The 26611-nt window shown below is 44.1% G+C and overlaps 2 protein-coding genes across 2 annotated transcripts; both read right to left on the bottom strand.

Moving 5' to 3' along the window:
* Positions 1-4549: 4549 nt before the first annotated feature.
* LOC115175722 (zona pellucida sperm-binding protein 3-like) lies at positions 4550-9057 on the bottom strand. The gene is made up of 11 exons (XM_029735186.1): positions 8577-9057; positions 8384-8499; positions 8191-8294; positions 7271-7448; positions 6974-7091; positions 6741-6826; positions 6432-6628; positions 6082-6258; positions 5369-5503; positions 5166-5294; positions 4550-4801 (listed from the first exon to the last, which is right to left on the bottom strand). The coding sequence occupies exons 1-10, from the start codon at positions 8988-8990 to the stop codon at positions 5170-5172; spliced, it is 1650 nt and encodes a 549-aa protein (XP_029591046.1). The 5' UTR covers positions 8991-9057; the 3' UTR covers positions 4550-4801; positions 5166-5169.
* Positions 9058-17135: 8078 nt separating this feature from the next.
* Positions 17136-21642, bottom strand: LOC115175721 (zona pellucida sperm-binding protein 3-like). The gene is made up of 11 exons (XM_029735185.1): positions 21162-21642; positions 20969-21084; positions 20776-20879; positions 19856-20033; positions 19559-19676; positions 19327-19412; positions 19018-19214; positions 18668-18844; positions 17955-18089; positions 17752-17880; positions 17136-17387 (listed from the first exon to the last, which is right to left on the bottom strand). Exons 1-10 carry the CDS (start codon positions 21573-21575, stop codon positions 17756-17758), a joined length of 1650 nt encoding a protein of 549 aa, XP_029591045.1. The 5' UTR covers positions 21576-21642; the 3' UTR covers positions 17136-17387; positions 17752-17755.
* Between the last annotated feature and the right edge of the window lie 4969 nt (positions 21643-26611).

Here is a 26611-nt window from a genome sequence, read left to right as displayed (position 1 = left end):
TGAGCAGAAGGACTTGAGTTGCTGTATGTTGTTATGATTACACCATGAGTCGTTAATCATGAAGCATACACCTCTGTCCTTCCTCTTCCCAGAGAGGTGTTTATCTCTGTCGGCGCGATGCATGGAGAAATCCGATGGCTGAACCGATTCCGACAACATATCCCGAGAGAGCCATGTTTCCGTGAAACAGAGAATGTTACAATCTCTGATCTCTTTCTGAAAGGCAACCCTTTCTCGAATTTTGTCTACCTTGTTGTAGTATACTCGGGAGCGGTGGGTGATGTGCACGTTTACGGAGCCTGACCAGGAAGCCGCTCCGTCTGCCCTTTCTGCGGCGCCGTTGTCTTGGGTCAGCTTCTGGGATCAGATCCATTGTCCTGGGTGGTGGTCCAAACAGAGGATCCGCTTCGGGAAAGTCATATTCCTGGTCGTAATGTTGGTAAATTGGCGTCGCTCTTACATCCAGTAGTTCTTCCCGGCTGTATGTAATAAGACTTAAGACTTCCTGGGCTAAGAAATAATACATTAAAAAAATAAAATACTGCATAGTTTCCTAAGGACTTCAAGCGAGCCGACCATCTCTGTCGGCACCATCAGAGGAACGCGTTCTTGTTGGCCACGTTCCTCTGCCCAGGCGTGGCACGTGATACGTGGCAGATCTTAAAACGCCTGGATAGGTATTTTACATATCAGCTAACACATCATATGTTATAGCAATCTGTAGTGATGGGAAACCAAATCTTTCTGTAGGCTTCAGCGCTTTCACCAAATTGGGCCCAAAAACGGTTAATTACTCGGAGCGTCATTGTCTGTTCACAATGCACATTAGTGACATCTGCTGGTCAGCAATAAATATTTTAGATTCTTCAAAGTAGCCACCCTTTGCCTTGATGACACCTTTGCACACTCTTGGCATTCTCTCAACCAGCTTCACCTGGATGCTTTTTCTTGAAGAAGTCTTGAAGGAGTTCCCACATATGCTGAGCACTTGTTGGCTGCTTTTCCTTCACTCTGCAGTCCAACTCATCCCAAACCATCTCAATTGGGTTGAGGTCGAGTGATTGTTGAGGCCAGGTCATCTGATGCAGCACTCCATCACTCTCCTTCTTGGTCAAAAAGCCCTTACACAGCCTGGAGGTGTGTTGGGTCATTGCCCTGTTGAAAAACAAATGATAGTCCCACTGAGCGCAAACCAGATGGGATGGCTTATTGCTGCAAAATGCTGTGGTAGCCATGCTGGTTAAGTGTGCCTTGAATTCTAAATAAATCACAGACAGTGTCACCAGCAAAGCACCATCACACCTCCTCCTCCATGCATCACGGTGGGAACCACACGTGGAGATTTCCGTTCACCTACTCTGTGTCTGACAAAATCGCGGCGGTTGGAACCAAAAATCTCAAATTTGGACCATTGCTCGTGTTTCTTGGCCCAAACAAGTCTGTTCTTCTTATTGGTGTCCTTTTGTAGTGGTTTCTTTGCAGCAATTTAACCATGAAGGCCTGATTAACGCAGTCTCCTCTGAACAGTTGATGTTGAGATGTGTCTGTTACTTAAACTCTGTGAAGCATTTATTTGGGCTGCAATTTCTAAGGCTGGTAAGTCTAATAAACTTATCCTCTGCAGCAAAGGTAACTCTGGGTCTTCCTTTCCTGTGGCGGTCCTCATGAGAGCCAGTTTCATCATAGCGCTTTATGGTTCTTGCGACTGCACTTGAAGAAATGTTCAAAGTTCTTGAAATGTTCCAGATTGACAGACCTTCATGTTTTAAAGTAATGACGTCCTTTCTCTTTGCTTATTTGAGCTGTTCTTGCCATAATATGGACTTGGTCTTTCACCAAATTGGGCTATCTTCTGTATACCACCCCTACCTTGTCACAACACAACTGATTGGCTCAAACGCATTAAGGAAAGAAATTCCACAAATGAACTTTTAACAAGGCGGCAGGTAGCCTAGTGGTTAGAGCGTTGGACTTGTAACCGAAAGGTTGCAAGATCGAATTCCCGAGCTGACAAGGTAAAAATCTGTCGTTCTGCCCCTGAACAAGGCAGTTAACCCAGTGTTCCTAGGCCATCATTGAAAATAAGAATGTGTTCTTATCTGGCTTGCCTAGTTAAATAAAGGTAGAAAAAAAGGTACACCTGTTGATTGAAATGCATTCCAGGTGACTACCTCATGGAGCTAGGTGAGAGAATGCCAAGAGTGTGCAATGCTGTCATCAAGGTGGCTACTTTGAAGAATATAAAATATATTTGTTTAACACCTTTTTGGTTATTCCATGTGTTATTTCATAGTTTTGATGTCTTCACTATTATTCTACAATGTAGAAAATAGTAAAAAATCAAGAAAAACCCTTGAATGAGTAGGTGTGTCCAAACTTTTGACTGGTACTGTATATATGTATAAACCTTTTTTGGTCGGGGGCCCCTAAGCGACCGCTTATGTCTGGAGCTGGCCCTGACCTTCCAAGGTGGTTTGAAATCAGATACAAATTTGATTCCCGGCCATGCGACTTGTGTCTAGCGATCAAATCTGATCTATTTGCCCTCGTGGTTTTTAGACTGCTATTTTACATATCTTGTTGCTTGCTAGTTACTCGGTTGACAGTTTGACAAGAACATGTATTGCTTACAGACAAATTAGTGAATGTGCTAGAAAGCTACCTAGCTAGCTAGTTGACTGCTGTGGCGAGCCATAAAGGACTCGTATTGAAAATAGTTTCACTTTCCTTTGAGGCTTTAAGTGTTGTAACACTATGACTTTGAACATTCAAAGTAACTGGGAACATCCATGGTAGGCTTTGTTGTCACCTTAGCTTGGAGAGTCAGCATTCCAAAACAACACAGCAGCACCCACCCGTTGCACGTGCTCCAGCAGGTATATTTCACTGGTCACCCCCAAAGCCAATTCCTCATTTGGTCGCCTTTCGTTCCAGTTCTCTGCTGCCAATGACTGGAACGAATTGCAAAAGTCACTGAAGCTGGAGACTCATATCTCCCTCACTAACTTTGAGCACCAGCTGTCAGTGCAGCTCACAGATCACTGCACCTGTACATAGCTCATCTGTAAATAGCCCATCCAACTACCTCATCCCCATACTGTTATATTTTGTTGGTCCTTTGCACCCCAGTATCTCTACTTGCACATCTATCACTCGTGTTTAATTGCTAAATTGTAATTATTTTGCCACTATGGCCTATTTATTGCCTTACTTCCCTTGCACAAATTGTATATAGACTTTTTTTCCTATTGTGTTATTGACTGCATGTTTGATTATTCCATGTGTAACTCCGTGTTGTCTCACTGCTTTGCTTTATCTTGGCCAGGTTGCAGTTGTAAATGAGAACTTGTTCTCAAATAGCCTACCTGGTTCAAAAGGTGAAATACATGTATTTTTTAAGACAGATGTGAGCACTAGGCCTTGCAGTGTGGCCTAAAAGGCAAAACCGATCCATTGATAAGCTGTTCTATCCTCCGATGCGCTTTGGGAATATGGGCCTAGAACCCTAAGGCCATTGGCTGCATTTAAACAGGCAGCCCAATTCTGATCCTTTTTTCACTAATTGGCCTTTTGACCAATCCGATCTGAAAAAACATCTTTTGCGATTGGTCTTGACCAATTAGTAGAAAAAGATCAGAATTGTGCTGCCTGTCTAAATGCAGCCATATAAATTGTGTGAATTGGCACCCGATCATTTCTCATCTCTTGTTGAAATCAGAATAGGTGCTGTGGCAATCTCGTGCGCATTTCTGACCGTAACGCCTGCCCAACTAGATGCTTAAGCGTTGCATCCAGTGGTTGTGCCGCGTCCAACAGTGCATCAGATTGCTGTATGTGGTTAGCCGAGTTAAATACATTACCAGGCATTTTAAGATCTGGCATACATCTGCAATGTAGTCAGGGAGGAACGTGACCAAAGCCTTTCCATTGACTGAGGCTAGGCGTACACCAGACGAAACCCCAAAACGTGGGTTTTAGCACTAAATTATCCTTGTGGATAATAATGGAAGTCTCACAAAGGGGCGGGGTTTAAGGAAAAGGACCAGTTAGAAGTGCCAGTGCCGATTTCTGGTTCCAGGCCGCCAGTGGAGGTTGAGGCAAACACGGGTTTGATACCATTCCACTGCAGTTACCACAAGCCCGGTCTCCCCAATTAAGGGGCCACCAACCTCCTGTGCAGTCCACCCATTCATCAGACCCTTTATAGCTGGAGTTCACATTGCAAGCCCAATTTCTCAGAATGCCCTGTAACTTACATGCTCAATCAGGAACCTTGGGACAGAGTCACACTAATCCAGGATGTGATGTCTGGCTATGCAAACACCAATACAGACCAAAGACTACGCTAGGAAATGTCAGTTGGCAGCAACAGTGAAGGGGTTCCATACCAAGTGCAACATTCTTGTTGGTTGAGCCTACTACTGAATATGCCCCCTGATAATGTGTTGCCCTTCTACATTGCTGGGCACTCACTTTAACAAATGAAGGCAATATTTCAGATTACTCTAGCATGTAGTGCATAATGGTGAAGACAGAAAGTCAGTCGAAGTAGCATTAAATCATTTATTTTTCAAAGAGATTAACAGGCATCATCTCAGTGTTGTGGTAGTCCCTTCACTGGTTGAGTTCGCCAGGAGCAGATGTGGTGGTGCTCATGTCACTTTGTTGTAGGGGCATCCTTGTGTGCTGGGACATCAGGACTGGCACCAACCTCAGTGAGTTGGTGTGCTGCTGCTTGGAGCAAGTCTATTATGGGCCACCACGACAACAGCGCCTTCCAGTTCTAGAAATAGATAGTGGACTGGGAACATATTCCTTCTTTATGAAACACATCAAAAGCTCTGAAGTCAGATATTTTAAAGTGATACTGGCAAGTGCCATGTGCAGGTTGACATTTATCGAGACGGTATTGTCCTGGAGGCAGAACTTAGCGATTACCACTAGATGGAAAGTCAAAGTTGGCTACATTGTAACAATGTATGCTTTTAATTTAATGTTAAGCATTAGGGTTGGCAGTGAGGTTAATGTTTAAAAATCATATTTTATTACTTTGTGGCTGTGCCAGCTAGTGAACATTCTGCGGAGCCATCCCAATAAGTGCTAACCTGCTTGCCATGTGCAGGTTATTTAACTCTAAAATAGCAGTACCATCATCCCATACATACCCTTTCAATAGGTTCCAATCTCATTCTGATCCTTCTCTTCACCCAGACCCTCTTTCTCTGTGGTAACCTCAAGGTCTCCAATGGGCTCAGGTGTAGGAATCAACTCAGGGTCTGGGGTGGCCTCCAGCTCTGAGAACAGACTATTTAGCACAGAGCCTACATGCAATTATCATACATGCAAAACAGTAAAGTACTGTCATTACCTCTTTGGGCGATTAGTTCTTTCTGCTTGATGAAGCCATCATATGTTGCAGAGCTAACGAGACCGTGCTTGTTGTTGGGTCCAAACCTCAGGCCCAAGGGACTAGCCGCATTTTGGGATTGGGCGAAATAAGGTCCTGGAATTAAATGGAACAGATTAACACAGCCAGTGTTGGCAGAATTGCTAGCCTATAGGGATAGGAAAAGACAGGTGTCCGAAGTGGCACCCGATGACCTATAGAGTGCACTACTTTTGGCCAGTGCATCATGGTCTGGGCAATAGTCGAGACATCCTGGTTGCCTCCCACACATTTTAAAAACTGGCTTTACACTTCTGTACCTACTGGAATGTGAGTTTGGCATAGAGGAACTAAGTCTGCCTATGTCACTACCTGATCCGCTTGAATACATACAAAATAGTAGCTGCAAGATGGAGATCAGTTCTTTTTAATGAGTGCATTATGCAAGTGGCTAGTTTGCCTCAACTACCTTCACTAAAACCACTGCAAAGGTATTCCCTGCAAAATTTGGTTTCAAATCATGACCTTCTGCTATGTCTGCCTCGTGATTTGTTGGGAGAAGTTGCCAAACGAGTCAGTCATTGAAACCAGACCCTAGTCACTGCTGTTGCCTAGGGTTGGGTTATCAAGACTACCTGTTCAAAGGTAGTGCACTACATAAGGAATAAGATTATGCCTTGTCAGAGTCAAATTACCTCTCTTGAAGTCCATGCCACTCCAACGACTGCCAGGTGATACGGGCTTCCTGTCCCCTGTTGAGGCAGGGAAGCCAGGTATATCGATACCTCCACTCATCCGTGGAGATAGAGGTGTACTCTTCTGTTTACTTGGGAGGACCATCATGGGGCCCAAAGTAGTATCCTGGTCCCATACTAAAAGGACAACACATTAATTAAACACATGCAAGCACACACCTTTGCAGTCAAGACACTTTCAATTAGTCTTCTCCAATATGGTTGAGATGGAAATTGAGGGAAGGTCCCAACCCTGCAATGTGTTTTGAGAAGGTGGTGACAGAATAGAGGGATTAAGATGTCAAATACACCTTTCTTGGCCTTCATCCCAATACTCCAATTGTCACCAGAGACTGGGGGTTTGTTGCGGTAGACACGAGGTTCAAGTTGGCTACCACCTAGTCTTGGACTGAGGGGACGTTGTGCTGGAGCTTGATCAACCCCCTTCTGTCTACTCAGGCTTAGACAACGCCCACATAGCAAATCATTCTCATCAGCAGACCTCCATCTGAAATGTATGAAAGATCTACTCATGGACCAAGAACACAGCATTTTTTTTAAATGGTATGGTTATTCCAGTGAATAGGTCACAGCAGCTAAGGAAATATGACTTATCCCACCTGCCATCAATGAAGGAGCATGCCTTGTTGCTAGGCTCTGCATGGTCCATGACAGGGACTGCCATAAGGTGGCAGGTGATGTACAGCTGTAAAAAACAGGATGAGCAAAACAAAGATGCAGAATCACAGTAGCCTACATAATGTCTGTAAATTATGTTACTGTAGAATAATTTTACTACAGTACCCGTAATGGCCTCTACAACATCTGTTCTTTTTTTAAATACCGCCCTCACCTCTGCCCTGTCCTCCTGGTAGAACCTAAAGGCATCAATGTGGAACCCGAGCTTGTTGTCCTGGGTTCTACGCATGAAACCAGAGCGGGAACCAGGCAGCTGGGAATCCGTCAAGCACCTGGAGGGAGATACATATTGGGGCATCTGCCTTAGTAACCAATTAAGAAGTCTCAAAGAAACCACCAAGCACCAGTTGACTACTTTAAAAATGGTGGAAGCCCTCAAATGGCATATTCTATCGTTCTCTACGGGCCAGCCGGAGAATAGTCGTTCTAAGCCATTTTCCCCCCTGCTTACCCATCACTCTCAATGAAGACATATCTGGGGACAGAGTTGCTATCAGGGTCCAGTGTGGCCACGCAGCTGCTAACAAAGACCCTGAGCCTGGTGTGGTGAGCAACCCTGACAGACGCCTCAATGTTGATGGGATCACCCAGGAAGTAGACTCCAGAACCCCGCTCATAGAGCCAGTCACCTGGAAAGGAAATGGCAGTAAAGACAGGTTATCCAATAATCAACTAAAGGAGCCTAACATTACTCCTTATAGTCCAAGGACCATCTGTTTAGATGTGACGTGGCCCTGGCAGCTAAAGCCTCTATTGCAGTATAGTTCAAGAAACAAAGCCCTCTTGCATATCGCATCAAAATCACTTAACACGCGCAACACTTAGTTACTCTACACCATTTAGTTGTAGCCGACAGTATTTCAGTGACAACACGTTTGTGGCGTCAATCTTCCGTTTATACACAGGTGTTTGAAGACGCAGATAACTAATTAGCACAGGTACGCCTCTGTCTTCTGTATGTCAACCACGAAAATGTGTCGCTGATGTGAAAGACCGTACTGCAAGCGATGCGTTTTAAAGTTACGAACGCGAGTCGCTATTAAAACTACCCCGGCCAGAACTTATTGTCAATAGGCGCTAAACTAGTGAGCATCTAATAATGGATTCAAATGAGGGGTTTGTTAACAGGGCCATGTTTAGTATGCAAACTGTATAACATTGCAGACAGAAGTGTCCCCCATAAGTTGTCTGATGTGATTCCGTATTTTGCATGTCAGAAGAGCATTTGTGCTACATAGTACATTTATATCTGAACATTCAATTCACGGGTTTTACCAAGCTTCTGGGAGAGCGCCATTGTACCCTTTAGATTATCTGAATGTTCAACAAAATAGTACCCTGCGAAGCGCAGCCCAGGATTCATATACCCACTTGTCATAAGCTTCAATGAGAACTGCAGGGTGTCTTCAGCAGACACTGTGGCGGTGAAAGGGATCCAGGTCGGCTGGAGAGAATAACTGTCCAAACTGTACTTCCTGAAACAGAAAGTACAGGCCGGTAAATAAACCAATAGGTCAACGCAGGATTCATATGATCATCATACAACAGTATAGCCTAAACTCACATTTCATAATGACACTCAATTGGGATTACAGCACCATCCATTCGAATAACCCCATCTGGTGTGGTTCTGGGTGTATATCTGAGGAGGTTTGTGTAGATCAATGAGTCTTCGGTTATCTGTGGATTCACAAAGCAGCATTTAAGAGAAGGTTGTTTCAAGAAGTCAACTACTGAAAAAAATATATATATATTACCAGGTTCTTGGTTCCACAGTCCGAAAGTGCTGCAAATATTCTGTACTCATCTCCGGCTGCTGACGCTGTTGCCCTACAGGGCTCTTGGTCTTGGTACTGTTCAACTCCAAGTCGCAGGTCATCCACGTCGATTGGATTACCGAGTTGAAACAGATCAGCCTTCACGACTATCTCCATGTAGTCTGAATGGCACGTCACAGCGACAGTTTCTACTCGAACTGGCCTTGAAACTGTTTGTTGGAGTGGAGGCTGTTTAAAGCGGGGACGATTGTCAAATTGCCTTGGAAGTTGTTGCCATGTGTCAGTGCTAGAAGTATATGACAAAGCAGGAGAGATTAAGAAGTTTTCCACAAGTAAAAACCAAACCAGTTGCTTGAACAATAACCTGAGCGCGTTTGCCATCATGAGTCCCATGCCAACAACTAATGTGACTCTGTAGGTTAGAGGACAGCGTGCCTCTGCTATGCTACAATTGATGAAACTGAGGTAGCTTTTAACAACCAACCAGGCTGCACACCTGGGCTGGATTACGCCCTAATTGGGCCTTGCATCTGATTAGTCAAGATCTTTAATTGACACGCATGTTCAAATCAAATCACATTTTATTTGTCACATACACATGGTTAGCAGATGTTAATGCGAGTGTAGCGAAATGCTTGTGCTTCTGCTTCCGACAGTGCAGTAATATCTACCAAGTAATCTAACAGTTCCCCAACAACTACAACTAATACACACAAATCTAAAAGGGGTGAATGAGAATATGTACATAGAAATATATGGATGAACGATGGCTAAGGTGCAATAGATGGTATAAAATACAGTACATAAATATGATATGAGTAATGTAAGATATGTAAACATTATTAAGTAGTATGGTTTAAAGTGACTAGTGATTGGGTCTCGATTGGGTCCACGATCTTCTCCTTTTTTTTGTTGACGTTGAGTGAGATGTTGTTTTCCTGACACCACACTCCGAGTGCCCTCACCTCCTCCCTGTAGGCTGCCTCGTCGTTTTTGGTAATCAAGCCCACTACTGCAAACTTGATGGTTCTGTTGGAGGCGTGCATGGCCACGCCGTCGTGGGTGAACAGGGAGTACAGGAGGGGGCTGAGCACGCACCCGTGTGGGGCCCCAGTGTTCAGGGTCAGCGAGGTAGAGATGTTGTTTCTTACATTCACCACCTGGGGGCGGCCCGTCAGAAAGTCCAGGACCCAATTGCACAGGCGGGGTTGAGGCCCAGGGCCTCCAGCTTGACGATGAGCTTGGAGGGTACTATGGTGTTGAATGCTGAGCTGTAGTCAATGAACATCATTCTTACATAGGTATTCCTCTTGTCCAGATGGGATAGGGAAATGTGCAGTGTGATGGCGATTGCATCGTCTGTGGACCTGTTTGGGCAGTATGCAAACTGAAGTGGGTCTAGGGTGGCTGGAAGGTGGAGATGATATGATCCTTGACTAGTCTCTTAACCTGTTGGGGATAGGGGGCAGTATTTGCACGGTCGGATAAAAAACGTACCCGATTTAATCTGGTTACTACTCCTGCCCAGTAACTAGAATATGCATATAATTGTTTGATTTGGATAGAAAACACCCTAAAGTTTCTAAAACTGTTCGAATGGTGTCTGTGAGTATAACAGAACTCATATGGCAGGCCAAAACCTGAGAAGATTCCAAACAGGAAGCGCCCTCTCTGACCATTACTTGGCCTTCTTGATCATCTCTATCCAAAACAAAAGATCTCTGCTGTAACGTGACATTTTCCAAGGCTCCCATAGGCTCTCAGAAGGCGCCAGAACGTTGAATGATGACTCTCCAGTCTCTGGCTGAAAAACAGTAGCGCATTTGGTAAGTGGTCGATCTGAGAACAATGAGACTGGTGTGCGCGTGCACAAGACGACTCCATGTTTTCATTTTCAGTCTTTGAACGAAAACAACGACTCCCGGTGGGAATATTATCGCTTTTTTAAGAGAAAAATGGCATAAAAATTTATTTTAAACAGCGTTTGACATGCTTCGAAGTACGGTAATGGAATATTTTGACATTTTTTGTCACGAAACGCGCCGGCCGCGCCACCCTTCTTTACCCTTCGGATAGTGTCTTGAACGCACAAACAAAACGCCGCTATTTGGATATAACTATGGATTATTTGGAACCAAACCAACATTTGTTATTGAAGTAGAAGGCCTGGGAGTGCATTCTGACGAAGAACAGCAAAGGTAATCCAATTTTTATTATAGTAAATCTGAGTTTGGTGAGTACCAAACTTGGTGGGTGTCAAAATAGCTAGCCTTTGATGGCCGGGCTATCTACTGCAATCAATATGCTGATAGAATTTAGGTAGCCTTGTTCTCAAATTTGCTTTCTTAAAATCCCCAGCTACAATAAATGCAGCCTCAGGATATATGGTTTCCAGTTTACATAGAGTCTAGTGAAGTTCCTTTAGGGCCATCTTGGTGTCTGCTTGAGGGGGAATGTACACAGCTGTGAAGATAACTGACGAGAATTCTCTTGGAAGGTAATATTGCCGGCATTTGATTGTGAGGAATTCTAGTTTGGGTGAGCAGAAGGACTTGAGTTGCTGTATGTTGTTATGATTACACCATGAGTCGTTAATCATGAAGCATACACCTCTGTCCTTCCTCTTCCCAGAGAGGTGTTTATCTCTGTCGGCGCGATGCATGGAGAAATCCGATGGCTGAACCGATTCCGACAACATATCCCGAGAGAGCCATGTTTCCGTGAAACAGAGAATGTTACAATCTCTGATCTCTTTCTGAAAGGCAACCCTTTCTCGAATTTTGTCTACCTTGTTGTAGTATACTCGGGAGCGGTGGGTGATGTGCACGTTTACGGAGCCTGACCAGGAGGCCGCTCCGTCTGCCCTTTCTGCGGCGCCGTTGTCTTGGGTCAGCTTCTGGGATCAGATCCATTGTCCTGGGTGGTGGTCCAAACAGAGGATCCGCTTCGGGAAAGTCATATTCCTGGTCGTAATGTTGGTAAATTGGCGTCGCTCTTACATCCAGTAGTTCTTCCCGGCTGTATGTAATAAGACTTAAGACTTCCTGGGCTAAGAAATAATACATTAAAAAAATAAAATACTGCATAGTTTCCTAAGGACTCGAAGCGAGCCGACCATCTCTGTCGGCACCATCAGAGGAACGCGTTCTTGTTGGCCACGTTCCTCTGCCCAGGCGTGGCACGTGATACGTGGCAGATCTTAAAACGCCTGGATAGGTATTTTACATATCAGCTAACACATCATATGTTATAGCAATCTGTAGTGATGGGAAACCAAATCTTTCTGTAGGCTTCAGCGCTTTCACCAAATTGGGCCCAAAAACGGTTAATTACTCGGAGCGTCATTGTCTGTTCACAATGCACATTAGTGACATCTGCTGGTCAGCAATAAATATTTTCGATTTTAGATTCTTCAAAGTAGCCACCCTTTGCCTTGATGACACCTTTGCACACTCTTGGCATTCTCTCAACCAGCTTCACCTGGATGCTTTTTCTTGAAGAAGTCTTGAAGGAGTTCCCACATATGCTGAGCACTTGTTGGCTGCTTTTCCTTCACTCTGCAGTCCAACTCATCCCAAACCATCTCAATTGGGTTGAGGTCGAGTGATTGTTGAGGCCAGGTCATCTGATGCAGCACTCCATCACTCTCCTTCTTGGTCAAATAGCTCTTACACAGCCTGGAGGTGTGTTGTGTCATTGCCCTGTTGAAAAACAAATGATAGTCCCACTGAGCGCAAACCAGATGGGATGGCTTATTGCTGCAGAATGCTGTGGTAGCCATGCTGGTTAAAACCTGTTAGGGTATAGGGGGCAGTATTGAGACTTTTTTGAAAAAAGATGTGCCCATTTTTAAATGCCTCCTACACCTACCCAGTAACTACAATATGCATATACTTATTATATATGGATAGAAAACACCCTAAAGTTTCAAAAACTGTTTGAATGGTGTCTGTGAGTATAACAGAACTCATTTGGCAGGCAAAACCCTGAGACAGATTCTGACAGGAAGTGGATACCTGATGTGTTGAATTGACTTTGAGCCTCTGCCATTGAAAAACAAAGGGGGTGAAGTATATTCTGGCACTTCCTATTGCTTCCACAAGATGTCCCCAGCCTTTACAAAGTGTTTTGAGTGTTCTACAGTGAGATCTGACCGAATAAGAGCCATGGAACGTGATGGTCCATCATTCACCCTGGCGCGCGATTTGATGGTGGGTACTCTCATTCCGAAACGTTTTAAAAGAAAACCCAATGGTCCGCCTTGAATTTTATTCATGTTCTGGTTAAAAAAGGCCCTAATGATTTATGCGATACAACGTTTGACATGTTTGAACGAACGGAAATATATTTTTTCCGTTCTTGAAGTGAAGTGAAGTCCGGCTGGCTTAGATCATGCGCTACAACACGGAGGTTTTTCGACATAAATGATGAGCTTTTTTGAACAAAACTACATTCGTTATGGACCTGGGACTCTTTGGAAGTGACATCTGATGAAGAGAATCAAAGGTAATGGATTATTTATATAGTATTTTCGATTTTAGATTCCTCCAACATGGCGGTTAGTCTGTATCGCGATGCGTATTTTTCTGGCGCAGTGCTCAGATTATTGCAAAGTGTGATTTCCCAGTAAGGTTAATTTAAAATCTGACAAGTCCATTGCGTTCAAGAGATGTAAATCTATAATTCTTTGAATGACAATATAATATTTTAGCAATGTTTTCTAATATTAATTAATTATTTTGTCGTCATGACTTGACTGCCGGTATTGGAGGGAAACGATTTCCTGAACATCAACGCCATAGTAAAACACTCTTTTTAGATATAAATATGAACTTGATAGAACTAAAAATGCATGCATTGTCTAACAAAATGTCCTAGGAGTGTCATCTGATGGAGATTGTAAAAGGTTAGTGCATAATTTTAGCTGATTGTATGGTTTTGGTGACGCATGTCTTTGAATCGACAATGCATTGCACACAGCTATTGTCAATGTACTCTCCTAACATAACCTAACTTTATGCTTTCCCCGTAAAACCTTTTTGAAATCGGTAAACGTGGTTAGATTAAGAAGATGTTTATCTTTCAAAGGCTGTAAGTTAGTTGTATGTTTGAGAAATTTGAATTTGTACATTTATTTGGTTTCAAATTTGCCGCTCTTGAAATGCACCTGCTGTTGATAGGGTGCGCCACAGGTGGCACGCTAACGTCCCAGGTAGCCTCAAGAAGTTTTTAAGTGTGCCTTGAATTCTAAATAAATCACAGACAGTGTCACCAGCAAAGCACCATCACACCTCCTCCTCCATGCTTCCCGGTGGGAACCACACGTGGAGATTTCCGTTCACCTACTCTGTGTCTGACAAAATCGCGGCGGTTGGAACCAAAAATCTCAAATTTGGACCATTGCTCGTGTTTCTTGGCCCAAACAAGTCTGTTCTTCTTATTGGTGTCCTTTTGTAGTGGTTTCTTTGCAGCAATTTAACCATGAAGGCCTGATTAACGCAGTCTCCTCTGAACAGTTGATGTTGAGATGTGTCTGTTACTTAAACTCTGTGAAGCATTTATTTGGGCTGCAATTTCTAAGGCTGGTAAGTCTAATAAACTTATCCTCTGCAGCAAAGGTAACTCTGGGTCTTCCTTTCCTGTGGCGGTCCTCATGAGAGCCAGTTTCATCATAGCGCTTTATGGTTCTTGCGACTGCACTTGAAGAAATGTTCAAAGTTCTTGAAATGTTCCAGATTGACAGACCTTCATGTTTTAAAGTAATGACGTCCTTTCTCTTTGCTTATTTGAGCTGTTCTTGCCATAATATGGACTTGGTCTTTCACCAAATTGGGCTATCTTCTGTATACCACCCCTACCTTGTCACAACACAACTGATTGGCTCAAACGCATTAAGGAAAGAAATTCCACAAATGAACTTTTAACAAGGCGGCAGGTAGCCTAGTGGTTAGAGCGTTGGACTTGTAACCGAAAGGTTGCAAGATCGAATTCCCGAGCTGACAAGGTAAAAATCTGTCGTTCTGCCCCTGAACAAGGCAGTTAACCCAGTGTTCCTAGGCCATCATTGAAAATAAGAATGTGTTCTTATCTGGCTTGCCTAGTTAAATAAAGGTAGAAAAAAAGGTACACCTGTTGATTGAAATGCATTCCAGGTGACTACCTCATGGAGCTAGGTGAGAGAATGCCAAGAGTGTGCAATGCTGTCATCAAGGTGGCTACTTTGAAGAATATAAAATATATTTGTTTAACACCTTTTTGGTTATTCCATGTGTTATTTCATAGTTTTGATGTCTTCACTATTATTCTACAATGTAGAAAATAGTAAAAAATCAAGAAAAACCCTTGAATGAGTAGGTGTGTCCAAACTTTTGACTGGTACTGTATATATGTATAAACCTTTTTTGGTCGGGGGCCCCTAAGCGACCGCTTATGTCTGGAGCTGGCCCTGACCTTCCAAGGTGGTTTGAAATCAGATACAAATTTGATTCCCGGCCATGCGACTTGTGTCTAGCGATCAAATCTGATCTATTTGCCCTCGTGGTTTTTAGACTGCTATTTTACATATCTTGTTGCTTGCTAGTTACTCGGTTGACAGTTTGACAAGAACATGTATTGCTTACAGACAAATTAGTGAATGTGCTAGAAAGCTACCTAGCTAGCTAGTTGACTGCTGTGGCGAGCCATAAAGGACTCGTATTGAAAATAGTTTCACTTTCCTTTGAGGCTTTAAGTGTTGTAACACTATGACTTTGAACATTCAAAGTAACTGGGAACATCCATGGTAGGCTTTGTTGTCACCTTAGCTTGGAGAGTCAGCATTCCAAAACAACACAGCAGCACCCACCCGTTGCACGTGCTCCAGCAGGTATATTTCACTGGTCACCCCCAAAGCCAATTCCTCATTTGGTCGCCTTTCGTTCCAGTTCTCTGCTGCCAATGACTGGAACGAATTGCAAAAGTCACTGAAGCTGGAGACTCATATCTCCCTCACTAACTTTGAGCACCAGCTGTCAGTGCAGCTCACAGATCACTGCACCTGTACATAGCTCATCTGTAAATAGCCCATCCAACTACCTCATCCCCATACTGTTATATTTTGTTGGTCCTTTGCACCCCAGTATCTCTACTTGCACATCTATCACTCGTGTTTAATTGCTAAATTGTAATTATTTTGCCACTATGGCCTATTTATTGCCTTACTTCCCTTGCACAAATTGTATATAGACTTTTTTTCCTATTGTGTTATTGACTGCATGTTTGATTATTCCATGTGTAACTCCGTGTTGTCTCACTGCTTTGCTTTATCTTGGCCAGGTTGCAGTTGTAAATGAGAACTTGTTCTCAAATAGCCTACCTGGTTCAAAAGGTGAAATACATGTATTTTTTAAGACAGATGTGAGCACTAGGCCTTGCAGTGTGGCCTAAAAGGCAAAACCGATCCATTGATAAGCTGTTCTATCCTCCGATGCGCTTTGGGAATATGGGCCTAGAACCCTAAGGCCATTGGCTGCATTTAAACAGGCAGCCCAATTCTGATCCTTTTTTCACTAATTGGCCTTTTGACCAATCCGATCTGAAAAAACATCTTTTGCGATTGGTCTTGACCAATTAGTAGAAAAAGATCAGAATTGTGCTGCCTGTCTAAATGCAGCCATATAAATTGTGTGAATTGGCACCCGATCATTTCTCATCTCTTGTTGAAATCAGAATAGGTGCTGTGGCAATCTCGTGCGCATTTCTGACCGTAACGCCTGCCCAACTAGATGCTTAAGCGTTGCATCCAGTGGTTGTGCCGCGTCCAACAGTGCATCAGATTGCTGTATGTGGTTAGCCGAGTTAAATACATTACCAGGCATTTTAAGATCTGGCATACATCTGCAATGTAGTCAGGGAGGAACGTGACCAAAGCCTTTCCATTGACTGAGGCTAGGCGTACACCAGACGAAACCCCAAAACGTGGGTTTTAGCACTAAATTATCCTTGTGGATAATAATGGAAGTCTCACAAAGGGGCGGGGTTTAAGGAAAAGGACCAGTTAGAAGTGCCAGTGCCGATTTCTGGTTCCAGGCCGCCAGTGGAGGTTGAGGCAAACACGGGTTTGATACCATTCCACTGCAGTTACCACAAGCCCGGTCTCCCCAATTAAGGGGCCACCAACCTCCTGTGCAGTCCACCCATTCATCAGACCCTTTATAGCTGGAGTTCACATTGCAAGCCCAATTTCTCAGAATGCCCTGTAACTTACATGCTCAATCAGGAACCTTGGGACAGAGTCACACTAATCCAGGATGTGATGTCTGGCTATGCAAACACCAATACAGACCAAAGACTACGCTAGGAAATGTCAGTTGGCAGCAACAGTGAAGGGGTTCCATACCAAGTGCAACATTCTTGTTGGTTGAGCCTACTACTGAATATGCCCCCTGATAATGTGTTGCCCTTCTACATTGCTGGGCACTCACTTTAACAAATGAAGGCAATATTTCAGATTACTCTAGCATGTAGTGCATAATGGTGAAGACAGAAAGTCAGTCGAAGTAGCATTAAATCATTTATTTTTCAAAGAGATTAACAGGCATCATCTCAGTGTTGTGGTAGTCCCTTCACTGGTTGAGTTCGCCAGGAGCAGATGTGGTGGTGCTCATGTCACTTTGTTGTAGGGGCATCCTTGTGTGCTGGGACATCAGGACTGGCACCAACCTCAGTGAGTTGGTGTGCTGCTGCTTGGAGCAAGTCTATTATGGGCCACCACGACAACAGCGCCTTCCAGTTCTAGAAATAGATAGTGGACTGGGAACATATTCCTTCTTTATGAAACACATCAAAAGCTCTGAAGTCAGATATTTTAAAGTGATACTGGCAAGTGCCATGTGCAGGTTGACATTTATCGAGACGGTATTGTCCTGGAGGCAGAACTTAGCGATTACCACTAGATGGAAAGTCAAAGTTGGCTACATTGTAACAATGTATGCTTTTAATTTAATGTTAAGCATTAGGGTTGGCAGTGAGGTTAATGTTTAAAAATCATATTTTATTACTTTGTGGCTGTGCCAGCTAGTGAACATTCTGCGGAGCCATCCCAATAAGTGCTAACCTGCTTGCCATGTGCAGGTTATTTAACTCTAAAATAGCAGTACCATCATCCCATACATACCCTTTCAATAGGTTCCAATCTCATTCTGATCCTTCTCTTCACCCAGACCCTCTTTCTCTGTGGTAACCTCAAGGTCTCCAATGGGCTCAGGTGTAGGAATCAACTCAGGGTCTGGGGTGGCCTCCAGCTCTGAGAACAGACTATTTAGCACAGAGCCTACATGCAATTATCATACATGCAAAACAGTAAAGTACTGTCATTACCTCTTTGGGCGATTAGTTCTTTCTGCTTGATGAAGCCATCATATGTTGCAGAGCTAACGAGACCGTGCTTGTTGTTGGGTCCAAACCTCAGGCCCAAGGGACTAGCCGCATTTTGGGATTGGGCGAAATAAGGTCCTGGAATTAAATGGAACAGATTAACACAGCCAGTGTTGGCAGAATTGCTAGCCTATAGGGATAGGAAAAGACAGGTGTCCGAAGTGGCACCCGATGACCTATAGAGTGCACTACTTTTGGCCAGTGCATCATGGTCTGGGCAATAGTCGAGACATCCTGGTTGCCTCCCACACATTTTAAAAACTGGCTTTACACTTCTGTACCTACTGGAATGTGAGTTTGGCATAGAGGAACTAAGTCTGCCTATGTCACTACCTGATCCGCTTGAATACATACAAAATAGTAGCTGCAAGATGGAGATCAGTTCTTTTTAATGAGTGCATTATGCAAGTGGCTAGTTTGCCTCAACTACCTTCACTAAAACCACTGCAAAGGTATTCCCTGCAAAATTTGGTTTCAAATCATGACCTTCTGCTATGTCTGCCTCGTGATTTGTTGGGAGAAGTTGCCAAACGAGTCAGTCATTGAAACCAGACCCTAGTCACTGCTGTTGCCTAGGGTTGGGTTATCAAGACTACCTGTTCAAAGGTAGTGCACTACATAAGGAATAAGATTATGCCTTGTCAGAGTCAAATTACCTCTCTTGAAGTCCATGCCACTCCAACGACTGCCAGGTGATACGGGCTTCCTGTCCCCTGTTGAGGCAGGGAAGCCAGGTATATCGATACCTCCACTCATCCGTGGAGATAGAGGTGTACTCTTCTGTTTACTTGGGAGGACCATCATGGGGCCCAAAGTAGTATCCTGGTCCCATACTAAAAGGACAACACATTAATTAAACACATGCAAGCACACACCTTTGCAGTCAAGACACTTTCAATTAGTCTTCTCCAATATGGTTGAGATGGAAATTGAGGGAAGGTCCCAACCCTGCAATGTGTTTTGAGAAGGTGGTGACAGAATAGAGGGATTAAGATGTCAAATACACCTTTCTTGGCCTTCATCCCAATACTCCAATTGTCACCAGAGACTGGGGGTTTGTTGCGGTAGACACGAGGTTCAAGTTGGCTACCACCTAGTCTTGGACTGAGGGGACGTTGTGCTGGAGCTTGATCAACCCCCTTCTGTCTACTCAGGCTTAGACAACGCCCACATAGCAAATCATTCTCATCAGCAGACCTCCATCTGAAATGTATGAAAGATCTACTCATGGACCAAGAACACAGCATTTTTTTTAAATGGTATGGTTATTCCAGTGAATAGGTCACAGCAGCTAAGGAAATATGACTTATCCCACCTGCCATCAATGAAGGAGCATGCCTTGTTGCTAGGCTCTGCATGGTCCATGACAGGGACTGCCATAAGGTGGCAGGTGATGTACAGCTGTAAAAAACAGGATGAGCAAAACAAAGATGCAGAATCACAGTAGCCTACATAATGTCTGTAAATTATGTTACTGTAGAATAATTTTACTACAGTACCCGTAATGGCCTCTACAACATCTGTTCTTTTTTAAATACCGCCCTCACCTCTGCCCTGTCCTCCTGGTAGAACCTAAAGGCATCAATGTGGAACCCGAGCTTGTTGTCCTGGGTTCTACGCATGAAACCAGAGCGGGAACCAGGCAGCTGGGAATCCGTCAAGCACCTGGAGGGAGATACATATTGGGGCATCTGCCTTAGTAACCAATTAAGAAGTCTCAAAGAAACCACCAAGCACCAGTTGACTACTTTAAAAATGGTGGAAGCCCTCAAATGGCATATTCTATCGTTCTCTACGGGCCAGCCGGAGAATAGTCGTTCTAAGCCATTTTCCCCCCTGCTTACCCATCACTCTCAATGAAGACATATCTGGGGACAGAGTTGCTATCAGGGTCCAGTGTGGCCACGCAGCTGCTAACAAAGACCCTGAGCCTGGTGTGGTGAGCAACCCTGACAGACGCCTCAATGTTGATGGGATCACCCAGGAAGTAGACTCCAGAACCCCGCTCATAGAGCCAGTCACCTGGAAAGGAAATGGCAGTAAAGACAGGTTATCCAATAATCAACTAAAGGAGCCTAACATTACTCCTTATAGTCCAAGGACCATCTGTTTAGATGTGACGTGGCCCTGGCAGCTAAAGCCTCTATTGCAGTATAGTTCAAGAAACAAAGCCCTCTTGCATATCGCATCAAAATCACTTCACACGCGCAACACTTAGTTACTCTACACCATTTAGTTGTAGCCGACAGTATTTCAGTGACAACACGTTTGTGGCGTCAATCTTCCGTTTATACACAGGTGTTTGAAGACGCAGATAACTAATTAGCACAGGTACGCCTCTGTCTTCTGTATGTCAACCACGAAAATGTGTCGCTGATGTGAAAGACCGTACTGCAAGCGATGCGTTTTAAAGTTACGAACGCGAGTCGCTATTAAAACTACCCCGGCCAGAACTTATTGTCAATAGGCGCTAAACTAGTGAGCATCTAATAATGGATTCAAATGAGGGGTTTGTTAACAGGGCCATGTTTAGTATGCAAACTGTATAACATTGCAGACAGAAGTGTCCCCCATAAGTTGTCTGATGTGATTCCGTATTTTGCATGTCAGAAGAGCATTTGTGCTACATAGTACATTTATATCTGAACATTCAATTCACGGGTTTTACCAAGCTTCTGGGAGAGCGCCATTGTACCCTTTAGATTATCTGAATGTTCAACAAAATAGTACCCTGCGAAGCGCAGCCCAGGATTCATATACCCACTTGTCATAAGCTTCAATGAGAACTGCAGGGTGTCTTCAGCAGACACTGTGGCGGTGAAAGGGATCCAGGTCGGCTGGAGAGAATAACTGTCCAAACTGTACTTCCTGAAACAGAAAGTACAGGCCGGTAAATAAACCAATAGGTCAACGCAGGATTCATATGATCATCATACAACAGTATAGCCTAAACTCACATTTCATAATGACACTCAATTGGGATTACAGCACCATCCATTCGAATAACCCCATCTGGTGTGGTTCTGGGTGTATATCTGAGGAGGTTTGTGTAGATCAATGAGTCTTCGGTTATCTGTGGATTCACAAAGCAGCATTTAAGAGAAGGTTGTTTCAAGAAGTCAACTACTGAAAAAAATATATATATATTACCAGGTTCTTGGTTCCACAGTCCGAAAGTGCTGCAAATATTCTGTACTCATCTCCGGCTGCTGACGCTGTTGCCCTACAGGGCTCTTGGTCTTGGTACTGTTCAACTCCAAGTCGCAGGTCATCCACGTCGATTGGATTACCGAGTTGAAACAGATCAGCCTTCACGACTATCTCCATGTAGTCTGAATGGCACGTCACAGCGACAGTTTCTACTCGAACTGGCCTTGAAACTGTTTGTTGGAGTGGAGGCTGTTTAAAGCGGGGACGATTGTCAAATTGCCTTGGAAGTTGTTGCCATGTGTCAGTGCTAGAAGTATATGACAAAGCAGGAGAGATTAAGAAGTTTTCCACAAGTAAAAACCAAACCAGTTGCTTGAACAATAACCTGAGCGCGTTTGCCATCATGAGTCCCATGCCAACAACTAATGTGACTCTGTAGGTTAGAGGACAGCGTGCCTCTGCTATGCTACAATTGATGAAACTGAGGTAGCTTTTAACAACCAACCAGGCTGCACACCTGGGCTGGATTATGCCCTAATTGGGCCTTGCATCTGATTAGTCAAGATCTTTAATTGGCACGCATGTTCAAATCAAATCACATTTTATTTGTCACATACACATGGTTAGCAGATGTTAATGCGAGTGTAGCGAAATGCTTGTGCTTCTGCTTCCGACAGTGCAGTAATATCTACCAAGTAATCTAACAGTTCCCCAACAACTACAACTAATACACACAAATCTAAAAGGGGTGAATGAGAATATGTACATAGAAATATATGGATGAACGATGGCTAAGGTGCAATAGATGGTATAAAATACAGTACATAAATATGATATGAGTAATGTAAGATATGTAAACATTATTAAGTGGCATGGTTTAAAGTGACTAGTGATTGGGTCTCCATGTAGGCAGCAGCCTCTCTGAGTTAGTGACTGCTGTTTAGCATTCTGATGGCCTTGAGATAGAAGCTGTTCTAAAGTCTCTCGGTCCCAGCTTCGATGCACCTGTACTGACCTCACCTTCTGGATGGTAGCGGTGTGAACAGGCAGTGGCTCGGGTTGCTGTTGTCTTTGATTATCTGTTTTTTGCCTTCCTGTGGTTGAAGAGGCGCTGTCTGTGTGGGTGGACCATTTCAGTTTGTCGTTGATGTGTACGCTGAGGAACTTAAAACGTTCCACTTTCTCCACTGTTGTCGCTTCGATGTAGATGGTGGGGGTGCTCCCTCTGCTGTTTCCTGAAGTCCACGATCATCTCCTTTTTTTGTTGACGTTGAGTGAGAAGTTGTTTTCCTGACACACTCCGAGTGACCTCACCTCCTCCCTGTAGACTGCCTCGTCGTTTTTGGTAATCAAGCCCACTACTGTTGTGTCGTCTGCAAAGTTGATGGTTCTGTTGAAGGCGTGCATGGCCACGCCGTCGTGGGTGAACAGGGAGTACAGGAGGGTGCTGAGCACGCACCCGTGTGGGGCCCCAGTGTTCATGGTCAGCGAGGTAGAGGTGTTGTTTCTTACATTCACCACCTGGGGGCGGCCCGTCAGAAAGTCCAGCACCCAATTGCACAGGCGGGGTTGAGGCCCAGGGCCTCCAGCTTGACGATGAGCTTGGAGGGTACTATGGTGTTGAATGCTGAGCTGTAGTCAATGAACATCATTCTTACATAGGTATTCATCTTGTCCAGATGGGATAGGGAAGTGTGCAGTGTGATGGCGATTGCATCGTCTGTGGACCTGTTTGGGCGGTATGCAAACTGAAGTGGGTCTAGGGTGGCCGGAAGGTGGAGATGAAATGATCCTTGACTAGTCTCTTAAAGCACTTCAGGATGACAGAAGTGAGTGCTATGGGGCGGTAGTCATTTAGTTCAATTATATTTGCCTTCTTGGGTCCAGGAACAATGGTGGCCATCTTGAAGCATGTGGGGATAGCAGACTGGGATAGGGAGCGATTGAATATGTCTGTAACACACCAGCCAGCTGGTCTGCGCATGCTCTGAGGACGCGGCTAGGTATTCCGTCTGGGCGGAATACCAGCCCTGCGAGGGTTAACACGTTTAAATGTTTTACTCACGTCGGCCACGGAGAAGGAGAGGCGCGGCACAGTTCTTGTTAGCGGCCCGCGGCGGTGGCACTGTATTATCCTCAAAGCGGGCAAAGAAGGTGTTTAGTTTGTCTGGAAGCGTGACGTCGGTGTCCGTGACGTGGCTGGTTTTCTTTTTGTAGTTCGTGATTTCCTGTAGACCCTGCCACATACGTCTCATGTCTGAGCCGTTGAATTGGGCCTCCACTTTGTCCCTGTACCGGCATTTTGCTTGTTTGATTGCCTTGCGGAGGGAATAACTACACTGTTTATATTCAGCCATATTCCCAGACCTCTTTCCATGGTTAAATGCGATGGTTCGTGCTTTCAGTTTTGCGCGAATGCCGCCATCCATCCACGGTTTCTGGTTAGGGTAGGTTTAACCTCTTACATCTAGACGTTCTGCTAGCGGAACACCTGCTCCAATTGCCAATGATGGGCGTGGCGCGAATTACAAATTCCTCAAAAATACAAAAACTAAAATTTTTCAAACATATGACTATTTTACACCATTTTAAAGACAAGACTCTCCTTTATCTAACCACACTGTCCGATTTCAAAAGGCTTTACAACGAAAGCAAAACATTAGATTATGTCAGCAGAGTACGCAGCCAGAAATAATCAGACACCCATTTTTCAAGCTAGCATATAATGTTACATAAATCCAAACCACAGCTAAATGCAGCACTAACCTTTGATGATCTTCATCAGATGACACCCCTAGGACATTATGTTATACAATACATGCATGTTTTGTTCAGTCAAGTTCATATTTATATCAAAAACCAGCTTTTTACATTAGCATGTGACGTTCAGAACTAGCATACCCCCGCAAACTTCCGGTGAATTTACTAAATTACTCACGATAAACGTTCACAAAAAACATAACAATTATTTTAAGAATTATAGATACAGAACTCCTCTATGCACTCGCTATGTAAGCACATTTTGCCATATTCTCAGTAGATAGCCCGGCAACACAGGGCTAGCCATTTAGACACCGACCAAGTTTAGCCCTGAGGAAAGTCAGATTTACTATAAGAAAAATGTTATTACCTTTGCTGTCTTCGTCAGAATGCACTCCCAGGACTTCTACTTCAATAACAAATGTTGGTTTGGTTCAAAATAATCCATAGTTATGTTCAAATATCCTCTGTTTTGGTTCGTGCGTTCAAGACACTATCCGAATGGTAAAGAAGGGTGATGAGCACGACGCATTTCGTGACAAAAAAAATCGAAATATTCCATTACTGTACTTCGAAGCATGTCAACCGCTGTTTAAAATCAATTTTTATGCCATTTTTCTCGTAAAAAAGCGATAATATTCCGACCGGGAAATCGTTTTTAGTACAAAGAGAGAGAAAATAAAAGCATGGGATCCCCTCGTAATTATATGCATATTCTAGTTTCTGGGCAGGAGTAATAATCAGATTAAATCGGGTACGTTTTTTATCCGGCCGTGAAAATACTGCCCCCTAGCCATAACAGGTTAATGGTCACAGTGGGTCCAACATCTCCAATGCACTTCCTTATAAATTCACTCACCGAGTCAACGTATAGGTCGATGTTATTCTCTGAGGCTGACCGGAACATATCCCAGTCTGCGTGATCAAAACAATCTTGAAGCGTGGATTTCGATTGGTCAGAACAGCGTTGAATAGTTCTAGTCACTGGTACATCCTGTTTGAGTTTCTGCCTATAAGACAGTAGGAGCAAGATGGCGTCGTGGTTGGATTTGCCGAAGGGAGGGCTTTGTATGCATCGCGGAAGTTAGAGTAGCAGTGGTCGAGTGTATTAACCCCGCGCAAAGTGCAATCAATATGCTGATAGAATTTAGGTAGCCTTGTTCTCAAATTTGCTATGTTAAAATCCCAAGCTACAAAAAATGCAGCCTCAGGATATATGGTTTCCAGTTTACATAGAGTCTAGTGAAGTTCCTTTAGGGCCATCTTGGTGTCTGTTTGAGGGGAATGTACACAGCTGTGAAGATAACTGACGAGAATTCTCTTGGAAGGTAATATGGCCGGCATTTGATTGTGAGGAATTCTAGTTTGGGTGAGCAGAAGGTCTTGAGTTGCTGTATGTTGTTATGATTACACCATGAGTCGTTAATCATGAAGCATACACCTCCGTCCTTCCTCTTACCAGAGAGGTGTTTTTTTCTGTCGGCGCGATGCATGGAGAAATCCGGTGGCTGAACCGATTCCGACAACATATCCCGAGAGAGCCATGTTTCCGTGAAACAGAGAATGTTACAATCTCTGATCTCTTTCTGAAAGGCAACCCTTTCTCGAATTTTGTCTACCTTGTTGTCAAGACACTGGACATTGGCATGTAGTATACTCGGGAGCGGTGGGGCGATGTGCACGTTTACGGAGCCTGACCAGGAGGCCGCTCCGTCTGCCCTTTCTGCGGCGCCGTTGTCTTGGGTCAGCTTCTGGGATCAGATCCATTGTCCTGGGTGGTGGTCCAAACAGAGGATCCGCTTCGGGAAAGTCATATTCCTGGTCGTAATGTTAGTAAATTGGCGTCGCTCTTACATCCAGTAGTTCTTCCCGGCTGTATGTAATAAGACTTAAGACTTCCTGGGCTAAGAAATAATACATAAAAAAACTAAATACTGCATAGTTTCCTAAGGACTCGAAGCGAGCCGACCATCTTTGTCGGCACCATCAGAGGAAGGCGTTCTTGTTGGCCACATTCCTCTGCCCAGGCGTGGCACGTGATACGTGGCAGATCTTAAAACGCCTGGATAGGTATTTTACATATCAGCTAACAAACACATCATATGTTATAGCAATCTGTAGTGATGGGAAACCAAATCTTTCTGTAGGCTTCAGCGCTTTCACCAAATTGGGCCCAAAAACTGTTAATTACTCGGAGCGTCATTGTCTGTTCACAATGCACATTAGTGACATCTGCTGGTCAGCAATAAATATTTTAGATTTTAGATTCTTCAAAGTAGCCACCCTTTGCCTTGATGACACCTTTGCACACTCTTGGCATTCTCTCAACCAGCTTCACCTGGATGTTTTTTCTTGAAGAAATCTTGAAGGAGTTCCCACATATGCTGAGCACTTGTTGGCTGCTTTTCCTTCACTCTGCGGTCCAACTCATCCCAAACCATCTCAATTGGGTTGAGGTCGGGTGATTGTTGAGGCCAGGTCATCTGATGCAGCACTCCATCACTCTCCTTCTTGTTCAAATAGCCCTTACACAGCCTGGAGGTGTGTTGGGTCATTGCCCTGTTGAAAAACAAATGATAGTCCCACTGAGCGGAAAACCAGATGGGATGGCTTATTGCTGCAGAATGCTGTGGTAGCCATCCATGCTGGTTAAGTGTGCCTTGAATTCTAAATAAATCACAGACAGTGTC

This window comes from Salmo trutta, chromosome 36, assembly GCF_901001165.1.
Source record: "Salmo trutta chromosome 36, fSalTru1.1, whole genome shotgun sequence".
NCBI lineage: Eukaryota > Metazoa > Chordata > Actinopteri > Salmoniformes > Salmonidae > Salmo > Salmo trutta.
Note: the sequence above shows the minus strand (reverse complement) of the source record. Positions and strands in the feature narration are given on the sequence as shown.